The sequence below is a fragment of the Ischnura elegans genome, chromosome 12, assembly GCF_921293095.1.
Source record: "Ischnura elegans chromosome 12, ioIscEleg1.1, whole genome shotgun sequence".
In the NCBI taxonomy this organism is placed as follows: Eukaryota; Metazoa; Arthropoda; class Insecta; order Odonata; family Coenagrionidae; genus Ischnura; species Ischnura elegans.
This window is the reverse complement of record NC_060257.1, coordinates 5,886,221-5,905,231: the sequence shown is the minus strand read 5'-3', so window position 1 is coordinate 5,905,231 and position 19,011 is coordinate 5,886,221. Positions and strand designations below refer to the sequence as shown.

General features: G+C 37.8%; 1 protein-coding gene across 1 annotated transcript in view; it reads right to left on the bottom strand.

The window, feature by feature from the left end:
* Positions 1–302: 302 nt before the first annotated feature.
* Positions 303–19,011, bottom strand: part of LOC124169844 (katanin p60 ATPase-containing subunit A-like 1) — a 29,348-nt gene continuing 10,639 nt past the window's right edge. Inside the window, exons 8-12 of the mRNA XM_046548637.1 lie at positions 18,454–18,633; positions 17,888–18,030; positions 10,230–10,342; positions 9,908–10,034; positions 303–8,867 (exon numbers count right to left, since the gene is read on the bottom strand). Of these exons, the coding sequence (XP_046404593.1) occupies positions 8,669–8,867; positions 9,908–10,034; positions 10,230–10,342; positions 17,888–18,030; positions 18,454–18,633 (762 nt within the window). The 3' untranslated portion in view covers positions 303–8,668. The remainder of the gene's footprint in view (positions 8,868–9,907; positions 10,035–10,229; positions 10,343–17,887; positions 18,031–18,453; positions 18,634–19,011) is intronic.

Genomic DNA, 19,011 nt, shown 5'->3' with positions numbered 1-19,011 from the left:
TAATCCCTCCAACCGTCTCTATATATATGTACTCCCTCCCCGAGTGAATCTCCCCGAAAACTTTTTTCTGGCCATCACCGTTGTTTACGCAGATCCGTACATCAAGGCAAAAAGAAATTCAGTAAAACAGGTAACCTCACTTTTTATCATAATGATTGCCATTCACAAAGGATTTTTAATTCTGTACATGTTCCTAGGATAAATATCCTTAAAACTACCACTATATAAAACTAAAAATCTGAAGAGGATATTTAAAATAAACATGGCAAATCCTTCTCCTGATGAATTAAAAACAAAATCTATTGCTAGGCAATGAATTTTATTTGTCACAAGTCCAAGTTCTCCGTGAGAAGTAAATGACAGGAGTTCACACAATTTCACATGTTGCAATTCTGATTATCCACATAAGATATGCAATATGTGTACTTATCTACAGGAATATGTAAAGCAAACAGTTTGAGAATATTTAAAATTAAAAAAGTCATGGTTACGGCCCTTCACAGAATGTAATACAACCACCATTCAAGAAAAACATGTCTTGTACCTCCAATACGGGAGCTTTGAACAAAAACAAAGAAAGAATACTATACACAATCCCTCATCATAGTCAGACTTTGCACTGTCAAATCCCCAGTACACACATCATGCGGAGAATGTGGTTCCCTTGTACTGAGCTCAGAAGAGAGTACACAGAACCAACTTCTTTGAGACCGAAAAGTGTCATACAAACTATTATTTGAAGTTTTATTCTATTGATAGAAATATTACAGATTTATCGTCTATGCATCACACACGTTATCACTTTGGAATGTCAGTCCTCTGAAACTAAATCACAACATCTGTACCCTGAGTGGAATGAAAACCCAATTTCTTTGGGGTATCTTGGTTACACATAGCACAGACTACACACGGAAATGCAAGTGAAGAACAGACAGATATATGACACAGGTAAAGGGTCATGCAATCATAGATCTTAAACAATTCCACGTTTGGTGGACACAATTCAAGTGAAACAGTGAAATGTTTGTTTACATTGAGATACAAGAGAAAAATTACAACCCTGTTAGATCTTTAATGCACACAGATTTATTGTTAGTTAAAAAATGGTAGTGTGGTTTACAATACTGCACAAATACATATGTTCAATTCATGTTTGAACCAACAGGGCTGGTTCCAAATGTTATAAATTTGTAGACAAGGATATTTTCTATTCACTAGCACTACTCTTGGTTAAATTAGATCCCATAGTCAGTGATAGAGGTAGGTTGTAACATGTTAAGGGATGAAACATGACAGATAAAACCTTTTTCACCATCAAATGGTATTGCTGCAGCTCAAATCACATTGAAAACCAGAGTAAGTCACATACCTGGGGGGCTAGTGAGCAATTTTCTTCTCATTACACCAGAATACCATTATAAAGACTTCAAACATCTGGATGCAGGGCTCCGGAATTAAGGGGTCACACTAACCTCGGCAGATAGCATGATAGTTATTGGTCCTTTGCTTTTCCATTAGCACTTCACCCAACACCGCATTTATAATTCAAGGGTACAATAACGGATAAACAAATGCATGTTTTGAGTCTGTTGACAGTGTCGAGCAAATGTCAGAGAAAAATCTCTAAATATCCGTAAGCATTTAAAATAATGAAACTTATTGAAGTAATGTATGCTATTTACATTTGAATAAGAAGGACCTTTATTTGCAGCAATTACATCATATCTTCATTTTCTTGGGCAAAATTAATGCATAAACTCATCTTTACCTTTGAACACATTGAAATATTTCATTGCACAACGGCTAAGTAACGGAATGGGAAATTGTGATGGTCTTCAACGATGCTTATCACCAAAGGTAGTGTGACCACCATTAGAACCAGTCCCTCCACACTATTGTTTTTGATGGATCACACGATAACATATTTCCCCTGCATGAACTCATATCATCCTAAAAATACACTCTAAACACATCTCATTTAGAACCATGCTAAGGTAAAAGTTGAATTTACAAATTATAGCATCTTTTAGAAATGATTATCACATAATGAAATAGTAAATGTTAGCAAAAGATGAATGGACGGAATAATACACAGTAAATCCTTGATTTAAGTCATATGTTGACTAATTCATCATTAAGAAATACATTTTAAGTTTGAAAACTCCAAAATGTTGACTACATAACTATGGATCTACATTTTTTTCAACATTTAATTGGACTAAGTCCTTCAGCCAACCCAGCACAGTTTAATGTATTCATTACCTTTATAAAGTTTGCACCTACACTCAAGAGCATCTCCCAGATAACATCCCATCCATATTCTCATCAATGTCTGCTGTGATTGAAAAGCAAAAACTTGGGAATTCCACATAATTTGTTATAAATTATGTAGTCTTTGCTTTTCAATCACAATGATAGCATATTCAACGAAGTCACGCCTCAGAAAATACATTAATCAACTTTCCAATTCCAAAATGTTGCAATAATCAACACCACCAACCTCAAGCAAGATTTCATTCCACCATTATGGAAAAGATGTTGTTCCTTATCTTCACGGCAACGAAATCCTACAAAAATTTTCCATTCATAGCTGACTAAATTATTTTTGAGCATTTATTAAAAGTCTTTTCCAACGGGTATTAATCAAAATGTTAGTATATCTCTAATTCATAAAGATTCAGTGACCTCCTACACTGATATGTGGTATTATGTATGATACGTTTGAAAAGTGAGGCAAAATGGTGCTACTAAGACTGGAACATATGGGACATGAATTATCCTTACATTACCTGAGAGGAAGTAATGGATCCAGGATAGAGGCAAGGGGGGCCTATGTATGGGGTGAACTTCCAGAAGTATTGCAGGTCCAAACAAAAATTGCCATTCCATCTAGTGTAAATTGGATGTCCAAGGGGGGGCTATAGTGCCCCCCCCATAGATCCACCACCGGTGAGAGGTAGTGCAAGCGTAAGGTCAATGCACAAAAATAACCGAGCATAAGGTGACTTAGAATACACTAACTTGATTTAAACGCTGCGATCATCTGCTGCGATGAAAATATCCAAAGACAGGAAATCCAAATGGGAATTTAAGTAGGAAGAAAGTATCTCGAGAACCAGTACTTTGACTGTCCTTGGCATTGACGGCATATGTACTTTGTGGTCATGTGTTCCACGAGAGAAAGGTAGGGAGGGAAGTAAGGTGAGAGACCCGTTTTTGGCTTTTGTCTACTCTCAGCAAAAGGCATCAAGGAGACCACGGCTCAACGTCCCATCCGACAGACAACAGAGTGAGTGAGTGCTGTGCTGAAAACAAACCCTCCTCAGAGAGCACTCCAGCAGGGATTGGGCAGCCTCTGAAAATTCTCTGCTATCCCCAGGATTTGAACCCGGGTCCACAGGGTGGAGAGATTCCAACACACCACACTAACCAAATCCACTTCAGCAATGAGGAGGAGAGTAGGGGTAGTTAACCTGCCGAGGGCAAGGCTGACGTCATGAGTTTGATTCCCATCCCACAGTTGTGCGATGACAACACATTATACACGTATCCATTAAAAATATTGAGAGTAGGTCATCAGTTTGGGCGATTAAAAAATAATTCTTAGCCAACATTTCGGGAATATCGGCAAAGAATGATTTCTAATTGCCCAAACTGACGAGCCAAGCCAAGCCGAGTTTTCTTTTATATCTGTCGTCCAATCTCCCCCACACTGACGAGCAACACTCAATACTGTTAATGGACATATAGATCAAGAGGTTGAGAAGGCAGATAGAGTACAAAACATTATATGTAGATGGGTCGTGTGTCTTTGAAGGGTTGGGCGCGTTGATGTCAGAAGTCGGACAGGGGAAAATTCTCAAAGGCTTGAGAATGACCACGAATGGAAAATTCCCAGAATTCCCTCTGATTTCTATCCACTGATGTGTATTTGCAAAGTTTTCCAACTGTGTGGATTATCCTGCTGTTTATGATTCCTAGTTCTTTATTCAACATCTTATACATATTTTACAGAACTTTCATTGGCATTTGGATTTTCTGTCTTCAGAGTCATTCACTCGATCCAAGCAGCTCAACTTGGTTATTCCAGTCTCCTGCTATTTTGCATATTATCATTTTGAGTGCAAACATTCAATGGCTTGAGCTGGAAGTATGCCAGATATTTTATCATACCACCGTCAAGGCAATTGAGACTGGAACTGGGTAATTAGCTTTTCAAAACAATCCCATTACAGGCCCCTGTCAATCCGAGAAGGCGAAGGCTTTTATCCTATGCTGTGCTTTCCTTGAGCAAATATTACTTTTAGGAGATAAGGCATATATTTAAAGCACCTACCAAAATACAAGGTAAATTGTTGAAAATATTTTGCTTGAGCTCTACTTACTAATGATAGGTATTTGACCAAAACCCATTAAACTTCCACAATATAAGCCCTTCGCATTGGATTCATTGCTACCTGCATGTGATGTTAAACTTGAAATTTATTCGCAAAATATATAAATAAATTCTTTGTAATTTTATCAATGAAAAACTGGTTGGAATTAGATTTCTTACACAATGCTAAGGTCTTGAAAGTAGGTCAACACTAACTAATTGGTGCAACACATAAGTCAAAAAAGATTGATACAAGTGCACCACTACTGAGCAATGATTCACCAATTCACCAAGAGATGTGAATTTTGCATCAGCACTCACTTCAAGTCGAGTGTTGGACATCATAGCCCAGGGGGTAGAGTACTAGGCTGCAGAACGAAGGGTCCCTGGTTCAAACCCCAGCCAGCCAGAAATTTGCTTTGAGCAAGCTTGGGTTGTTACGGGTTGCCTATACTGACACATGATACAAATTTGCACGCAATGGAAAAGCATTACTGCAATATACAGTAAGTGCTCAACGTACGACCAAGATGCGTTCAGAGACCTTGATCGTAAATTTAAATCCCTAAGGTAACGAAAAGAGTAGTTATCCTGCAGAAAGCAACACCACATTGCAATTTGGCGTGTACTCATTCATGATAGTGACGAACTGATCTTGCTGCGTGTGCAACGAGGCTAGAGCCGAGAAAATTTTGTTTCCCTCGGAAAGGAAAAACACATGAAATGCTGAACCGTTCCTGATTCACTTCACAATGGATTGATTGATTCTGATTGTGCAAACTGTGCCCCATGTACCAGTTCCTGTACGCCACATCGCATCGCATTGGCCAACTCCTAAGGCACCACATTTGAAATTTCCCGCACACTTCAATTCTTTAAATGTTTGTACCTCTGAAAGTTTGTAAGTCGAATGTTTGTAAGTTGAGGACATAGTGTATTCCGTTTGCATGATGCCGAAAGTTAAAATTCATTAGTAGCTTCTGGTCGACATTATGAAATGTAACTCTATAGAAAAATTGAGTGTCAGGGGATAGATAGCCTGAGCACTGAGCTAGCGGTCTCCTTTAGCAGATGAATAAGAGGGAGTAGCCACGGGGGAATAAAATATGGGGGGGTCAAAGACATCCTCACCCCCTGATGAAGCCATCATACTCTCCTGCAATAAGTTTTGGAAGAGGGAGGTGGCCCATGCAGAGAAATTGGCTATTAACGTATGAAATTCATAAGCCTGTGGCTTAGACCATGGTGAGCTCTATCCAAACCTATCCAAACCAACCGTCAGGCTGAATCCATTTCTCACTTTAAAATGCCAAGTGACCCCATATATTATGTTTGCATGCAGGTCTTCGTTTCACATGAGCTGACCTACGAGAAGAAATTATTGAAAAAGTACTGATCACGCCAATTTCTTATGAAAATTGGAAAATTACATGGAATTTTCAAACAATGCCAAAATTGATTCTCTCAAAATACACCAGACATAAGCCAAGGAGTTACTGTATTTTCCACTGTGTTATGTAGTATCTGAGCAGTGCACTACACATTAAGGCATTATCACGGTATCACAACACCAAAAAATGGTATTAATTGTACAATTTCTACTTCCTGTATCTGCTCCTTACTTATGTATGAAATGATTTGAAAAAAATCGGTATACCTGTATCACATCACATTTTCATTTCCCAATAAATGCTCCTCTACAAAATGTGAAGACTATTTCCATGCAGACCTCAGAGATGAGGAAATGAAAAACCATTTTCGATTTTTAAGAAATATAAATAAAGCAAATACGACAGGGGTGTGCAATACACGCAAGAAAATTTGGTAATATTGTGATTTAGAAATTATTTTGTATAGCATTACTTTTTACAACAGCTAAATCAGTCATACCTCGAGGAATAATGGCCTGATAAAGACAGTCAGAGAGGGAAAAATGTACGGCAGGGAAACCCTTTATTAAAATATACGAAACAGATAATGATGAAGGATGTGAAAGAGAAGAAGTACTCATGAGTGAAAATATTAGCTGATTTTAGAACTGAAAGGAGAGCTGCGTCAACTAGAGTGGAAAGCACTTCAATGTGATTTAAAGAGGAAGTGATGATGAGGATAATTTGGACCTTTAAAATGTAACTGTGATCATGTCTCAACATTCGTAAGTATATAATGGGTGCAGAGACAGTGATAAGAGAAGATGACATGATTTTTCGACACTAATTCCAACAGCAATTGAAACAACTATGTCAAATGCATTGAAAAAGGTGATCAAGTGTCAATATTGAAGTAAGTGGTGATTTTGTGGACTGACATATAGATGTATTTAGAAAATTTTGGTGAAAATCATGCAGTATCAAACGAGCACCGGGGAAATTATTTAAAGTACATAATCTGAGAGAGAAAACATAATTCTATGGGATAGTAAGCGTGAGTGTGAAGAACACAAGAATTAGTTATCATATACGAGGTGGTTTTAGAGACTGTCTATTGCTGAAAATGATGAAATTCATGGCAGTGCCACCATTAGAACTACACTACACTGAAACCTTATTGTGCTCAATAAATAGGGACACTTTTACTATGACAGCAATCCTATGAGCCATGAACTTTTCCTAAATGACATTTGATATGATCCACTAATTTTATACAACCTATTACACGAATCCTAGTAAACAGCAAATTGCATTGTTTACAGCATTGAGTTGTATGACTGACTGTAGGCAAAATATAACCTGTTCTAATTTTGTTCAGACAAGTTCACATTCTGACATTCATGGTTTGAACAAAATATTTCAATATGTAAAAAGGCTGTTAGAGAAAAAGATTAAATGTTCATGAGACTTGAATAGAAATTTGGAAAAAAATATCCGTAGGCAGCAGTAATTGCTATGGGATGATCAATTTTTAAAAATATTTTTTAATTTTACTAGGCCTGATTAGCATCTGTACGTCTGAAAATTTGCCAGGCATGAAATACAAACTACACGTGACACATGCTCCCACAAAGAATGGTATTGCTGAACCTTTTCCAATACAAAATAAATTATGACCTAAGTGACTATTGAGTACAAAAATATCACCACCAAACTGTGAAAATTCCCATATATTTCCTCAGGAAAGAGCTAACTATTTTGGGAATAAACATGATTTAGGAAAGATTACTTCCTTCTTTTGACGATTGAGAAGGGATTGTACTGCATGGGATGAGCCAGTGATAAAGCAATACACACTAATATGTACTCCTTAGTGGCAAACATTTTGCACAAAATATTTTCCACTTTGCACACCCCTGATAAATAACCTCACCTTTGGATTAAAAACATTAGCTAATGTTCCCTGACAAACCAGTACCGACTATTTTCATGTACACATATAAATATTCACATATATAAATTAATACAAACTAATTAAGTAGCAATATTGCAGAGAGGCAAAACACATTATTCAGCAGATAATACATTAAATCAAGCAACATGGCCAATTTTCTGAACACGAGATCTTACATAAACGGGTACGGAAGAGGCTTGCAACCGCTGCTTACCTTCCACATTTGGAAAAATAAAGTGTAAAACAATCTCACTCAATCTTTGATTCTTTTCACAATCAATCAAAGAATACCTATATAAGCTTTGCATAAAATAGTTTGATTGCATGTGCAATTAGCAAAACTGCACTTACTCAAAGAGCAAAAAGGCACTAATGTTATAAAACACAAAGCGTAGCAATCTGAGCACATAAAATATCTGCCAGACAGAAACACCTCCATTGCACTCAGCAAATGTCTTCACAAAAAAGCACCATCTACTTTAGTTACCTTGTCTAAGCTTCTTAAGCATTCACGATGAGCGGTGAAGTATAACACCAAAACTTAAAGACGTAACTAAGTATTTAGAGTAAAGCGATTCATAAAAGAGAAACTTTTTTTGCTTTCTAAACACTGTGAATTCTGTGTATGTTATTACATATTAATTTTTTGATTTACCTGTGGATATGAGAAATACTGAACAAAAATTTCACCAACACTAATTGGCATACGAAGCAAAAATAAATATTGCCATGTGCCAATCCAATCAGAAAACATGACCTTCATCTGCAGTAATAGAACGTCCACCCAAAAGGCCTCAATACATACAATGAGCGAGCAGAGTTTAAGGTAGCAAAATTCTTCAGAATTAAAAATATCACATATGAATAGCCATTACCTAACCTCCTCAATTAGTGTTAGCGTTACCCCATTAATTTTCTGTTAACTTTTAAGATTCGGCAAAAATCTTCCAAATAAAAGGTTTCTTTCTATCATGTGGACCCAAATTCCTGCATCCACGTGCGATACTTATCCAAATCCTCTCTGGACACGCTCTTGTTGCATTTTGATATTGCTTCTTCAAAGTCCCTCATCGTGACGGGGAGATCCAGTTCTTCTTTAGGCAACTGCTTTATCTGGTCAGGCCTCAGGCCAGCAATTTTCCTCCTCATGGACATCATAGAAGCATCCCTGAATCAAAAGACAAGTAAAGATACTTGCATCAGCAATTCTTAAGGCCGTTTTACACAGTACACGGAATTGCGCAGGTTAGAGCTGCATTAATTTCTAAAATGGCGTGGAATTGCGCGAATGCATGAACGACATTAGAACAGGGGCTATTTTGCTGTCTCACGTCCACGCATTCTTGCATGTGTTCTAGCAATTCACCACTTTGCACGATGCAATTTTGATAGCGCCTTCGCACATACGTCAGATTGCGCAATTCCGTGTACCGTGTAAAACGGCCTTTAAAGCATTTTTTTTATTCTAATCACCATCATCACTGGTAAACAATCTTAAGATTAGTTCAACACCACTATTCACTCATTTCTTCTCTCAGCTAATTGTTTCACACCTACGCATTTCTTCTCTTTCACATCCTACTTTACCTGCCTCATACATTTTATTCGAGGCCTTCCTATTTCGTTCCTACAATCTACTGAGTTGAAAGTTTTATCAAATTATCTCTTAATGGCATTTTGGCTACCATATATCTCACCTCTCACTGTAGGCTAGGCTGTGCCAGTCAGGCAATTTCAAAGAACGGAATGATGGTAAGCTGTGCAGTAGCATTTTGCAATATCTTCTGCCACACCTAAAGATATCTAATGGCTTTGGCATGAACTTTCTGATGCAAATTCATGACATACAAAGATGACAAAATAAAAAAGAAATACACAGACTTCCTATAAATTTAAAATCAATCAATAACAGTGCTTCTGAGCACTTCATTATGTTAAAAAAAAATATTTGACTATTAATGTGGGAGGAAAAGTTGCTACTGGACATTTAATGCCATGAAAAAAGCACATCAGTGAATATTTCACCTCTCGTAACACCAAATGACTGGAGTTAAGGCAGATGGTTTCCGTTGCCACTTCCAATATCTTTGGCAAGTAAATGATCTAGCTGTCTCCTTGGCCACAGCCACAAACACAAGCTTCTTGTCAATTGATGAAATCACCAAATGGGGCTTCCAACATAGCTAGTTATTCTACACCAAAACTTACCGGCAAACATTTGTGATATCTGCTCCAGAGTAACCCTTCAACTTGGCGGCTATTTCAGCAAGATTCACGTCTGGATCCATTTTCACTTCCCTCAGGTTTATCTTCAATAAAGCTTCCCTTCCTTCACCTATACAATAACAATTTAATAGGCATTTAGAATCAAAAGATTGATATTAAAAACCATCAAAATTTTTCATCAATACAAATACATCTAAATAGCAAAAGGAAATGAAGAACTATTAAAATCTAACAAATACTTCACAAGTGAAAAAATAGTACTGGTCAAAAGAATCACACCAACAAGGCCTCAAAATTCACTCACTATTAGGCAACGGAATGTATATTCTTTTCTCGAGTCTTCTTCGAAGAGCTTCATCTATGTCCCATGGGAAATTGGTGGCTGCCAACACCATCACAACTTTACCAACGTCCTCACTACAAGAAAGGGGTTAAAAAGAAAACAAGTTAAGATAATGACTATACGCGAGGAAACAAACTCATTATTAAGAAAAACTGCAAGTGGTAAATTTCCAACATTCACTAAAACACGACATTGTTATTTTTAAAAGAACTTGGTAGATGGAAGAGGAAGATAAAATACAGTGAAAACAAATCTTCCTCATTCAGACATTCCCTCATAATCATCAGACGTCAACAATCCTAATATCGGTTTGACACAGCTTTCCAGTCAATTCACCTTTCAGCTAATCTGTTCAAGCCTAAGTATTTTTTCTCTTTCACATCTCTCTTCAGTTGTTCCATTAGTTTTATTCGTGGTCTTCCTTTACCGTTCTTGCCATCTACTTGTCCCTTGACAATTGTCTTCATCCAGCTATCATGACTCAAGATATGGCCAATTAGGTTGTTACATCTTCTTAACAAGGTTTTCCCAGAGCTTCTCTTCTCTCCTGATCTTCTTAGGACTCACTCATTACTGTAATCACTACGAAGGACATGATTTTTTTAAATTCCCTTGTGTTTTACCTGTCGTGGAAGGTTGGGAAGATGTACTTACAACCAGTGTCTCAACCCCACTGTTCATGCTTTCCTTGTTAAGAAGATAGCTACTCATGTTTACCAGATCCTTCCTCAAATCCTTTTCTGACTCAACTATATATTATCAGCAAATCAAAGCATTTTTTCTCCATTGTGATTTCATTGATGGCTTGATGTAAACGTTGAAAATTACAGGAGACAAAGCATAGCTTTTCCCATGTTCCTGTCCTTAACATTCCATCACATTTGGATGTACCCTCTTGAGTAGTAACAGCTCAGAGATTCAAATACAGTGAGTCCTCGTTTAACGTTGTTGATTCGTTCCTGAAAAACTCGACGTTAAGCGAAACAACGTTAAACGATGCAGTGTTTTCCATCAGAAACAATGTAAAAAATTTAAATTGGTTCCTAACAATCCATTTCTTCGTAAAAAATCCAGAATTTCCCGGGCGAGAATCCAAGGAGGCTAATTATCGGAGCCATAACTTTAAGCAGACTTCGTGATCAATCGGGAGACACCTGAATCAAGCCAAAATGAAAAAAATCTGAATCTGACACTCGGAAGCACGAGGATGAAGGGCGAGTCAATTTTCGTGATGATATGAATTCTTTAACCCGGCGGAAATTGCGAGAAACATTCATTACCGATTATTCACTTCAGCATGATAACGATTCATTCGAAACGAAACGAATTTTCATAACGAAAAGGTTGGGAAGAAGGCATTATTAAATGAAATATAAAAACTAAAAAGAAAGTATTTTAATGGCGAAACATCGATATTTTCAGTAACAGAAGAAATTTTAATTGTAAAAACTCGACCTGCAAACCTAAAACTCGACCGATCTCTCCAGCAGTTGCACCTTCTTCAATTCTTTTAATAATACCAAGTTTTTGTTCTAATATCGCCGTTTTTTCTTCACGTCTGAAGAACCACCAGGATAGCCACTCTTCTTCGTGGACATTTTTTTCCGTTGGCATCAGAAAAATATACGGATAATGGGTAAATGAGGCGATAATTATTAGCTCAGATGCATATTTAACATACGCTACCCACGCCAACCTTTTCTGTCGAACGAAAATTACCAATCGCATTTACACGCATTAATATAGTAATATTTACTATACATCAGATGCGCTTGCGTCCTAATCGCCATTCATTTTTTTTTCGTCGCGCATAATTTGAACAAAGTTATCGCGAAGCAATAACGACGTTAAATGATCAAGGGTTTCAATTTTTGGACAACGTTATCGTGAAACAACGTTAAACGGGACGACGTTAAACGAGGACACACTGTAGTGGATAATAATGAGATGGTTTTCCCAAGCCTTCCACATTGCAGTAATACAACCATTAAAGTGAAATTGCATCGCTATACTCATCGATACCATCTCCACCTCCGTATAATTGAAGATGATCTGCAGCCCTCTCCCCTAGGTGATGAGAGGCATTATTGCTGGCGGCCTTCAGTCATCTAATCACAGCATCTTAATTGGCTTTGGTATCATTTGTATGGCCAACCTTAACCAAGGATAGACCAATACTCCCTCAGATAGCCTTCACTTTTTGCCCATGACTGCTTAATCGATGAGTCAACCCACTTTTCTTGCAGCTAACCTCTGTATCTAAAAGTCTACCCACCATCCGCAACCCAGTAGACACATCCCGTGGCTTTAAGATTAGCTAGCAATCAGCTATTCCCTTGTAAGTATAATAATAAAAAAATAATAGAAAATCATGTAACCAGCAAGGATTTTTTCCCAGAAAAAGCAACTGAAAATGAAAGTGCAGCTCTTAGACAAATTTTCTTCCGCGTCAGCTTTGTTCATGGACAACAGTTTCGCTGGCTATCCTGGCAGCGTCTTCAGGTCGAAGGTGTCAGCTGCCGGTGTCTGCCTCGCTTATATACCATCGGCTGGATGGGGGCTGCTCTGTGATTGGCTGTCTGACTGGGCGCTTCTCTCTGATTGGCTCTCTCTTTGATGACTCTTTTCCAGGCGCTGTGAAGGAAGTATCCATCTTCTCTATTGAAATTCAACGGTGTTTTTTTAATTTCTATTGCTTCCCTAATTTGTCTTGGGAAGTATCGGCACTCCTTAACTAAAAGTTTCTTTTCCTCAAATTTGATGTCGTGGCCAGGTTCCTACCATGCTTGTTCCACGATGGTAGAGTTGAAACTGTTTGTTCTTGGTCGCCCTTTGATGTTCTTTAATCCTTACATGCATGGAGCAGCAAGTTTCCCCTATGTAGGATTTTCTGCAGGAGCAAGGCACCTTGTATACCCCCTCATATAGTTCTTGCGGAATGATGTCCCTTATCTTGGTCACACAATTATATCTAATAATAATAATAATAATAATAATATGTTTTATTTGCCCAAAAGACCAAGGTACATTTGCACAGGTATAAGGCACGTCCATCAAAAACATCACAAGCATAAAATAAGTGTACATATATATCACATATAATAAAACACTCATAACAAAGAAAGGAAAAAAAAATCACGTATAACATTCCATCAAGCCCTTAGCTCATGTAATATTCTTCCAAAGAGTAATATGAACCTGAAAGAAGGAACCTTTTTAATTGTATTTTGAAAGCATTAAATTTTTTAATATTTTTTAAATCAGCAGGGAGTTTATTATAAAGTCGTACCCCCATTTCCCTCGGGCCCAGTTTGTTTAAGTTTGTTCTTGTAGTAGTGTAATGTATGTCATGCTTGCATCTTGTGTGATGGGGGTGATGGTCACTATTAAGGGGAAAGCTTATGATATTAGATTTGATGTACAGCACAGTAATCATGATATAAATGCAAGGCAGAGGCAGAAGGCCTAGCTCCTTGAATAGGGGTCTGCATGAGTATCTGGATGGTTTCTGGGCTATTATTCTTACAGCCTTTTTCTGAAGTCTGAAAATGCGTAATGAGTTGATATGAGAGGAGCCCCAAAAAATTATACTGTGTCAGATATGGGAATAAAACTCCCCATAGTACAGAGTAAGGAGTGTATCCCTTCTTACTGAACTACTGAGTTGTCTTAGTAGGTAACATGTGGAACTTAGTTTATGACTCAAGAGATCAGTATGTTGGTTCCAAGAAAGATTTGAACTCAAACATACACCCAGAAACTGAAGAGAAGACACTTGCTCAATTGATTTGTGATTACTCTTAATAAGTAGGCTTGATGAGAGATTTTTCGTTTTGGAGAAATGAATCAATTTGCTTTTTTCAGCGTTTACAATTAAATGGTTTTCATTGGCCCACTTACCAAGTATTTCCGTAACTTGCCTAGCTTTATCAATTAGGTAGCTACGTGAAGAGGAGGAGATGATCACATTTGTGTCATCCGCGTATAGGATTGGTGTAATATTATCTGTGTATGATAAAGTTGTAGGTAAATCATTAATGTATATCAAGAATAGAAAAGGTCCAAGAATAGACCCTTGTGGGACACCCATTGAGGATGAACAAATACTAGAGGTATGTTTAGTGCCATCGATCAAAAGATTTACCGTCTGAGATCGATTGTGAAGGTACGATGCAATCCAGTTGAGAGGTGTGCCTCTGATGCCCATACTATCTAGTTTGCACAAGAGCAGCTTATGATTCACAAGGTCAAATGCCTTGGAGAAGTCAAAGAAAAGCCCCAAAGTTTCACGTTTGTTATCAATGGAAAGTAGTATATTGTCGATTGCTCGATAAATTGCAGAAGTGGTAGACTTACCTTGAAGAAAACCATGTTGGTCTTTGGAAAAGAGGTTAAATTTGTCCATGTAGGATATTAATTGAGTGTACATGACTCTCTCAAAAATTTTGGAAAATGTATTCTGTAGTGAAATCGGCCTATAGTTATTGAGGTCATCAATGCTGCCCTTATTTTTGTAGAGAGGAATTATTCTTGACCTTTTTAGTGGTGTTGGGAAAATGCCCAGTTTCAGTGATTCATTCACTAAGTGTATTAGAGGTAACTTTATGATATCAAAACAGGATAATATCACTTTCCCAGTTATTTCATCTGGCCCAGTACTTTCTTTGCGGTTTAGTTTGGTAATGATTGACTTGAGATCAGATTCTCTGCAGGGACTGGTAAAGAATGACATAGTAGTGGTGAATGACGGTCTGAAAGGATTATTGGATGAGGTTGAGCTAGGAGTTTTGGAGAAATGTTGATTGAAAAGATCAGCAAGGGCAGTGTAATTTATTTGAGCGCCTGTTGTAGTGTCCTTCATTTTCGGTAGAGAGTGATTTTTAAGATTTCCTTTGGCAGCATTTATAATTTTCCAGGCAGTTTTTGTTTTGTTGGTTGCATTAAATAATGTATTGTCATTAAACGTCCTTTTTGCAGTTACAATTAATTTCCTATACCATATTTTCATTTCCTTGTAATGTGCCTTACAATCCTCATTACCAGATGCTTTTGATTCAATTGCGAGGTTTTTAAGGACTTTCGAGTAAAATTGAATATCCTTGGTGACCCAGGATTTACGTTTACAGTAATTCTGGATTTTCTTGGTTTCTAGCGGAAAAGCCACATCAAAGTGATATTGGATATTTTTTTCAAGATGGCGTCCGATAGACAGGACTGTTTTTCCTGCTCCGAAATAATATCCGATTGTCAAGTATATATTAAGTGTGACTTTGGTTGTAACGCTGTATTTCATGCTACTTGCGTTGGAATTACAAAAACAACTGTTAATTCAGTTCTTAACAACGCAAATCTTCTTTACCGATGTAAAAAATGTGTAGCGCTGCCCACTCCGCCATGTGACTCGATCGAAAAAATTCAATCACGACAAGAAGACATTTATGGCTTAATTCTTGACTTGCAATCTAAGTTAATTAATTGTACAAAACTGATCGAATCTCAAAAAAGTGAGATAAATTCATTAAAGCAGGATCTGAGCATAATGCGTATCAGTGATGCTCGTGATAGTGTTAGTGATGCTCGTGTTATTGCTGCAACGCCAGCCCAAGTTCGTGGCGATGGTACCTCAGGAACATGCAACGTACGTGAAAGTGTCCCTACTGTGTCCGGTGCTCCCAAGCCTCCTTTCCCAATGATTCGGGTGGATTATAATTCCGCTCCCGGTGAATTAAGTGATAAAAATAGTATGACAACGTTGAAATCGTCGAAAAAAGTGTCTTTTGCTAACATTGCTGCTCGGCCTGATAAGAGCACCACGGAGGTTGTTCATCGAGTGAAAGTCCCCAATAACGTAGTGAACTCCCTGCAAGATGATGCTGACGGCTTCATCTTTCAAAAATCATCGAAACGCAGGAGAAAATTCCGCACGATCGTCGGAACGAACTCGAACTGTGCCATTGCAGGCGTTCCCCGGAAAACACATTGGCATGTCTGGAGATTCAGCCCTGACTTCACGGTAATTTCATTAAAGAAGTTTATCACGGACAGGATATCCATATCCGATCGTGATTTAGAAATTGAGAAACTTGATGTAAAGAATGGCGAATACGCATCTTTCCGGGTATCTGTGAGTGCTGACGTTGGTAAATCTTTTCTGAGTCCAGATTTTTGGCCTAACTATGTGTCGATCAAGAGTTTTTTTTTTCGGAAAGATCGCGTAAACCTCCCTCAAGGATAGTTCAATCAGATCTGATCGTTCTACACCTTAATGTGCAATGTTTACGAAATAAACTTCTAGAACTTGAAGTACTGGTCAATGAACTTAAACCAGATGTTATTTGCTTGAATGAACACTGGCTGAAGTCTGATGAATTAAAATCAATGTGTCTCTCAGGGTATCGAATTGTTACTGCCTACTGTAGGTCTAAGTTAAAAAATGGTGGAGTTATGATTTATGCTCATGAATCCATTGATATTTATCCTGTAAATGCCCCCATTTTGAACGAAGACCAAATCTTTGAGAGTTGTGTGACCGGCGTCACTAAGAATAACAAATGTTATGTAATTGCTTCTATTTATAGATCTCCTCAAAGTGCCTTTAACGATTTTATTGTCAAATTTAATGTTTTCCTTGAGATGCTGCTTAAAGCACCGGAGCCTTCCAATATCATTATTGCAGGTGATTTCAACTGTGACTTGCTTCAAGATTCAAGGGATCGAACTGACTTTCTCAATTTAATCACCAGCTTCAGTATTCAAATAACTAACTTCAAACCAACAAGAATAACTCAATCATCACAAACACTTATAGATAATATCCTCACAAATATTGATCTCAATGCCACAAAAACTGTTGTGGTAGAAACTGACATCTCTGATCATTTTCCCATTCTCACTACAGTATCAATCAAAACTCATTCTACACACAAAGTGATCAATAAAAGAAATTTCAGTGATCACAATGTCGCATATTTTCAATACATTCTTCAAGCTCAGGATTGGTCTGATGTATATCGTGCTAGTTCCTTTGAAAAAAGCTTTCATGCTTTTTACACTACCTATCTGGTGACCACGTCATGTTTTTTTAATATTCTAGCAATCCTTTCTGACGTTCCAGCAATGAAAGAGATGGTGACGTATAGTAAAGTATAGTGATGTAAGCTATATGTCAACATCCCTTTCATTGCTGGAATATACATGGCAAATTAACAAACTGACGTGGAAGAAAACCCTGAAGAAATGCAGAGATCAGACCATCGCCGAGGAAACCTATGTTCTAACCTTAGACAAATTGTTTATCTGCCTTGTTTATTAACCCGCCTAACTCTCAAATTCCTCGAGATCTGAGTGACATCGGTGGCCAGCATCAAGGGGGAGGAGATTGTTCACACATGCTAGTTTTGGAGTGACGCAGTATATGCAGTAGCCAATAGACTTGAAAAAACTAATTACCTTACGCATGTTAGTGTAAAAATTTTGGTGCACATAGAAAACAAGAAGAGTGCGTAAGCTCAGTTTAGATAACCTGAATAAGCTGGTATGAGGTCCAGTGAAAAAGTGATGGAAGGGAAAAAATTAATGAGGCATGACCACAGAAAAACAAATATGTGGCCGACTCTTACCTATTGCTACTGATGCCATCCATCTGCACTAACAGTTCTGATTTCACCCTGCGGGACGCTTCGTGTTCAGACTCGGAGCCTCTTCGTGAGCACAAGGAGTCGATTTCATCGATAAATATGGTGCTGGGAGCGTAAAAACGGGCCTGAAAGATTTTAAAATCATAGCGTTAAATTAAAGCATGCGAAAGAAGACAAAACAAACTATGACCAACATCCACTGAAGTTTAAAATCCAGAATGCTTACAATTCAATGCATATTTTTATTCTTTTATGTTTTTAAGAAGTGCTATTTTAATGCTACTATTGTGATTTGGATTCAGTCACAGTATTAATTATTATATTTTTTTCCAGTACTGGTAAAATGAAGTTAAAAATTTCTCTTTCACCTTACTACCTTAAGACGAGAGAAAAGTACAAACATCTCAGACACTTCAAAGGAGCTGAGATATTTCATTTCATATGCTATTGAGCTAGCACTCAGGCAAAATAAGAGTGAGTGGTTTTTATAATACTATTATTTTAATCAGCAAAGAGAGAAGTCCACAAAGATAATACCACCAACTTGCCATTTCAAAGAGGAGTCGGACCAATTTCTCAGACTCTCCGCGATACTTGGAGGTCAGAGTGGAAGAGGAGACGTTGAAGAATGTGGTGCCACATTCCGTGGCCACGGCTTTGGCCAGCATCGTTTTGCCCGTGCCAGGGGGGCCCACCATCAACACACCTTTCCACGGCCTCCTTATGCCCTGGTTCAAATGAGACGGACACATTGCATTACATAGCGTACACAGTGATACTTGGAAGGTATATTTGGAGAAGGCAGCTGACAACTGAGGTCGACACCAAGAGAGGCTGGAGAAGCACAAGCATTTATGCGAGCCTAATCCTATAGAATAGCTTAAAATAATATCCAACAATATTTGAGACTCAAATCACAGGAATCAATGATGGCAATTTCTAAGATGGCCACCAAAGTATGGAAAATTAAAATTTAAAAAATGGTATTCGTGGATGAGAGAACTTCAGCATTAATTCTGGAAGATAATACAATCCCAGTTAAGGCTCCTTTCAGCCTTTTACTAAATTATGAGTTACTGGCGATTTCAAGCAAATACAGAAGAAGC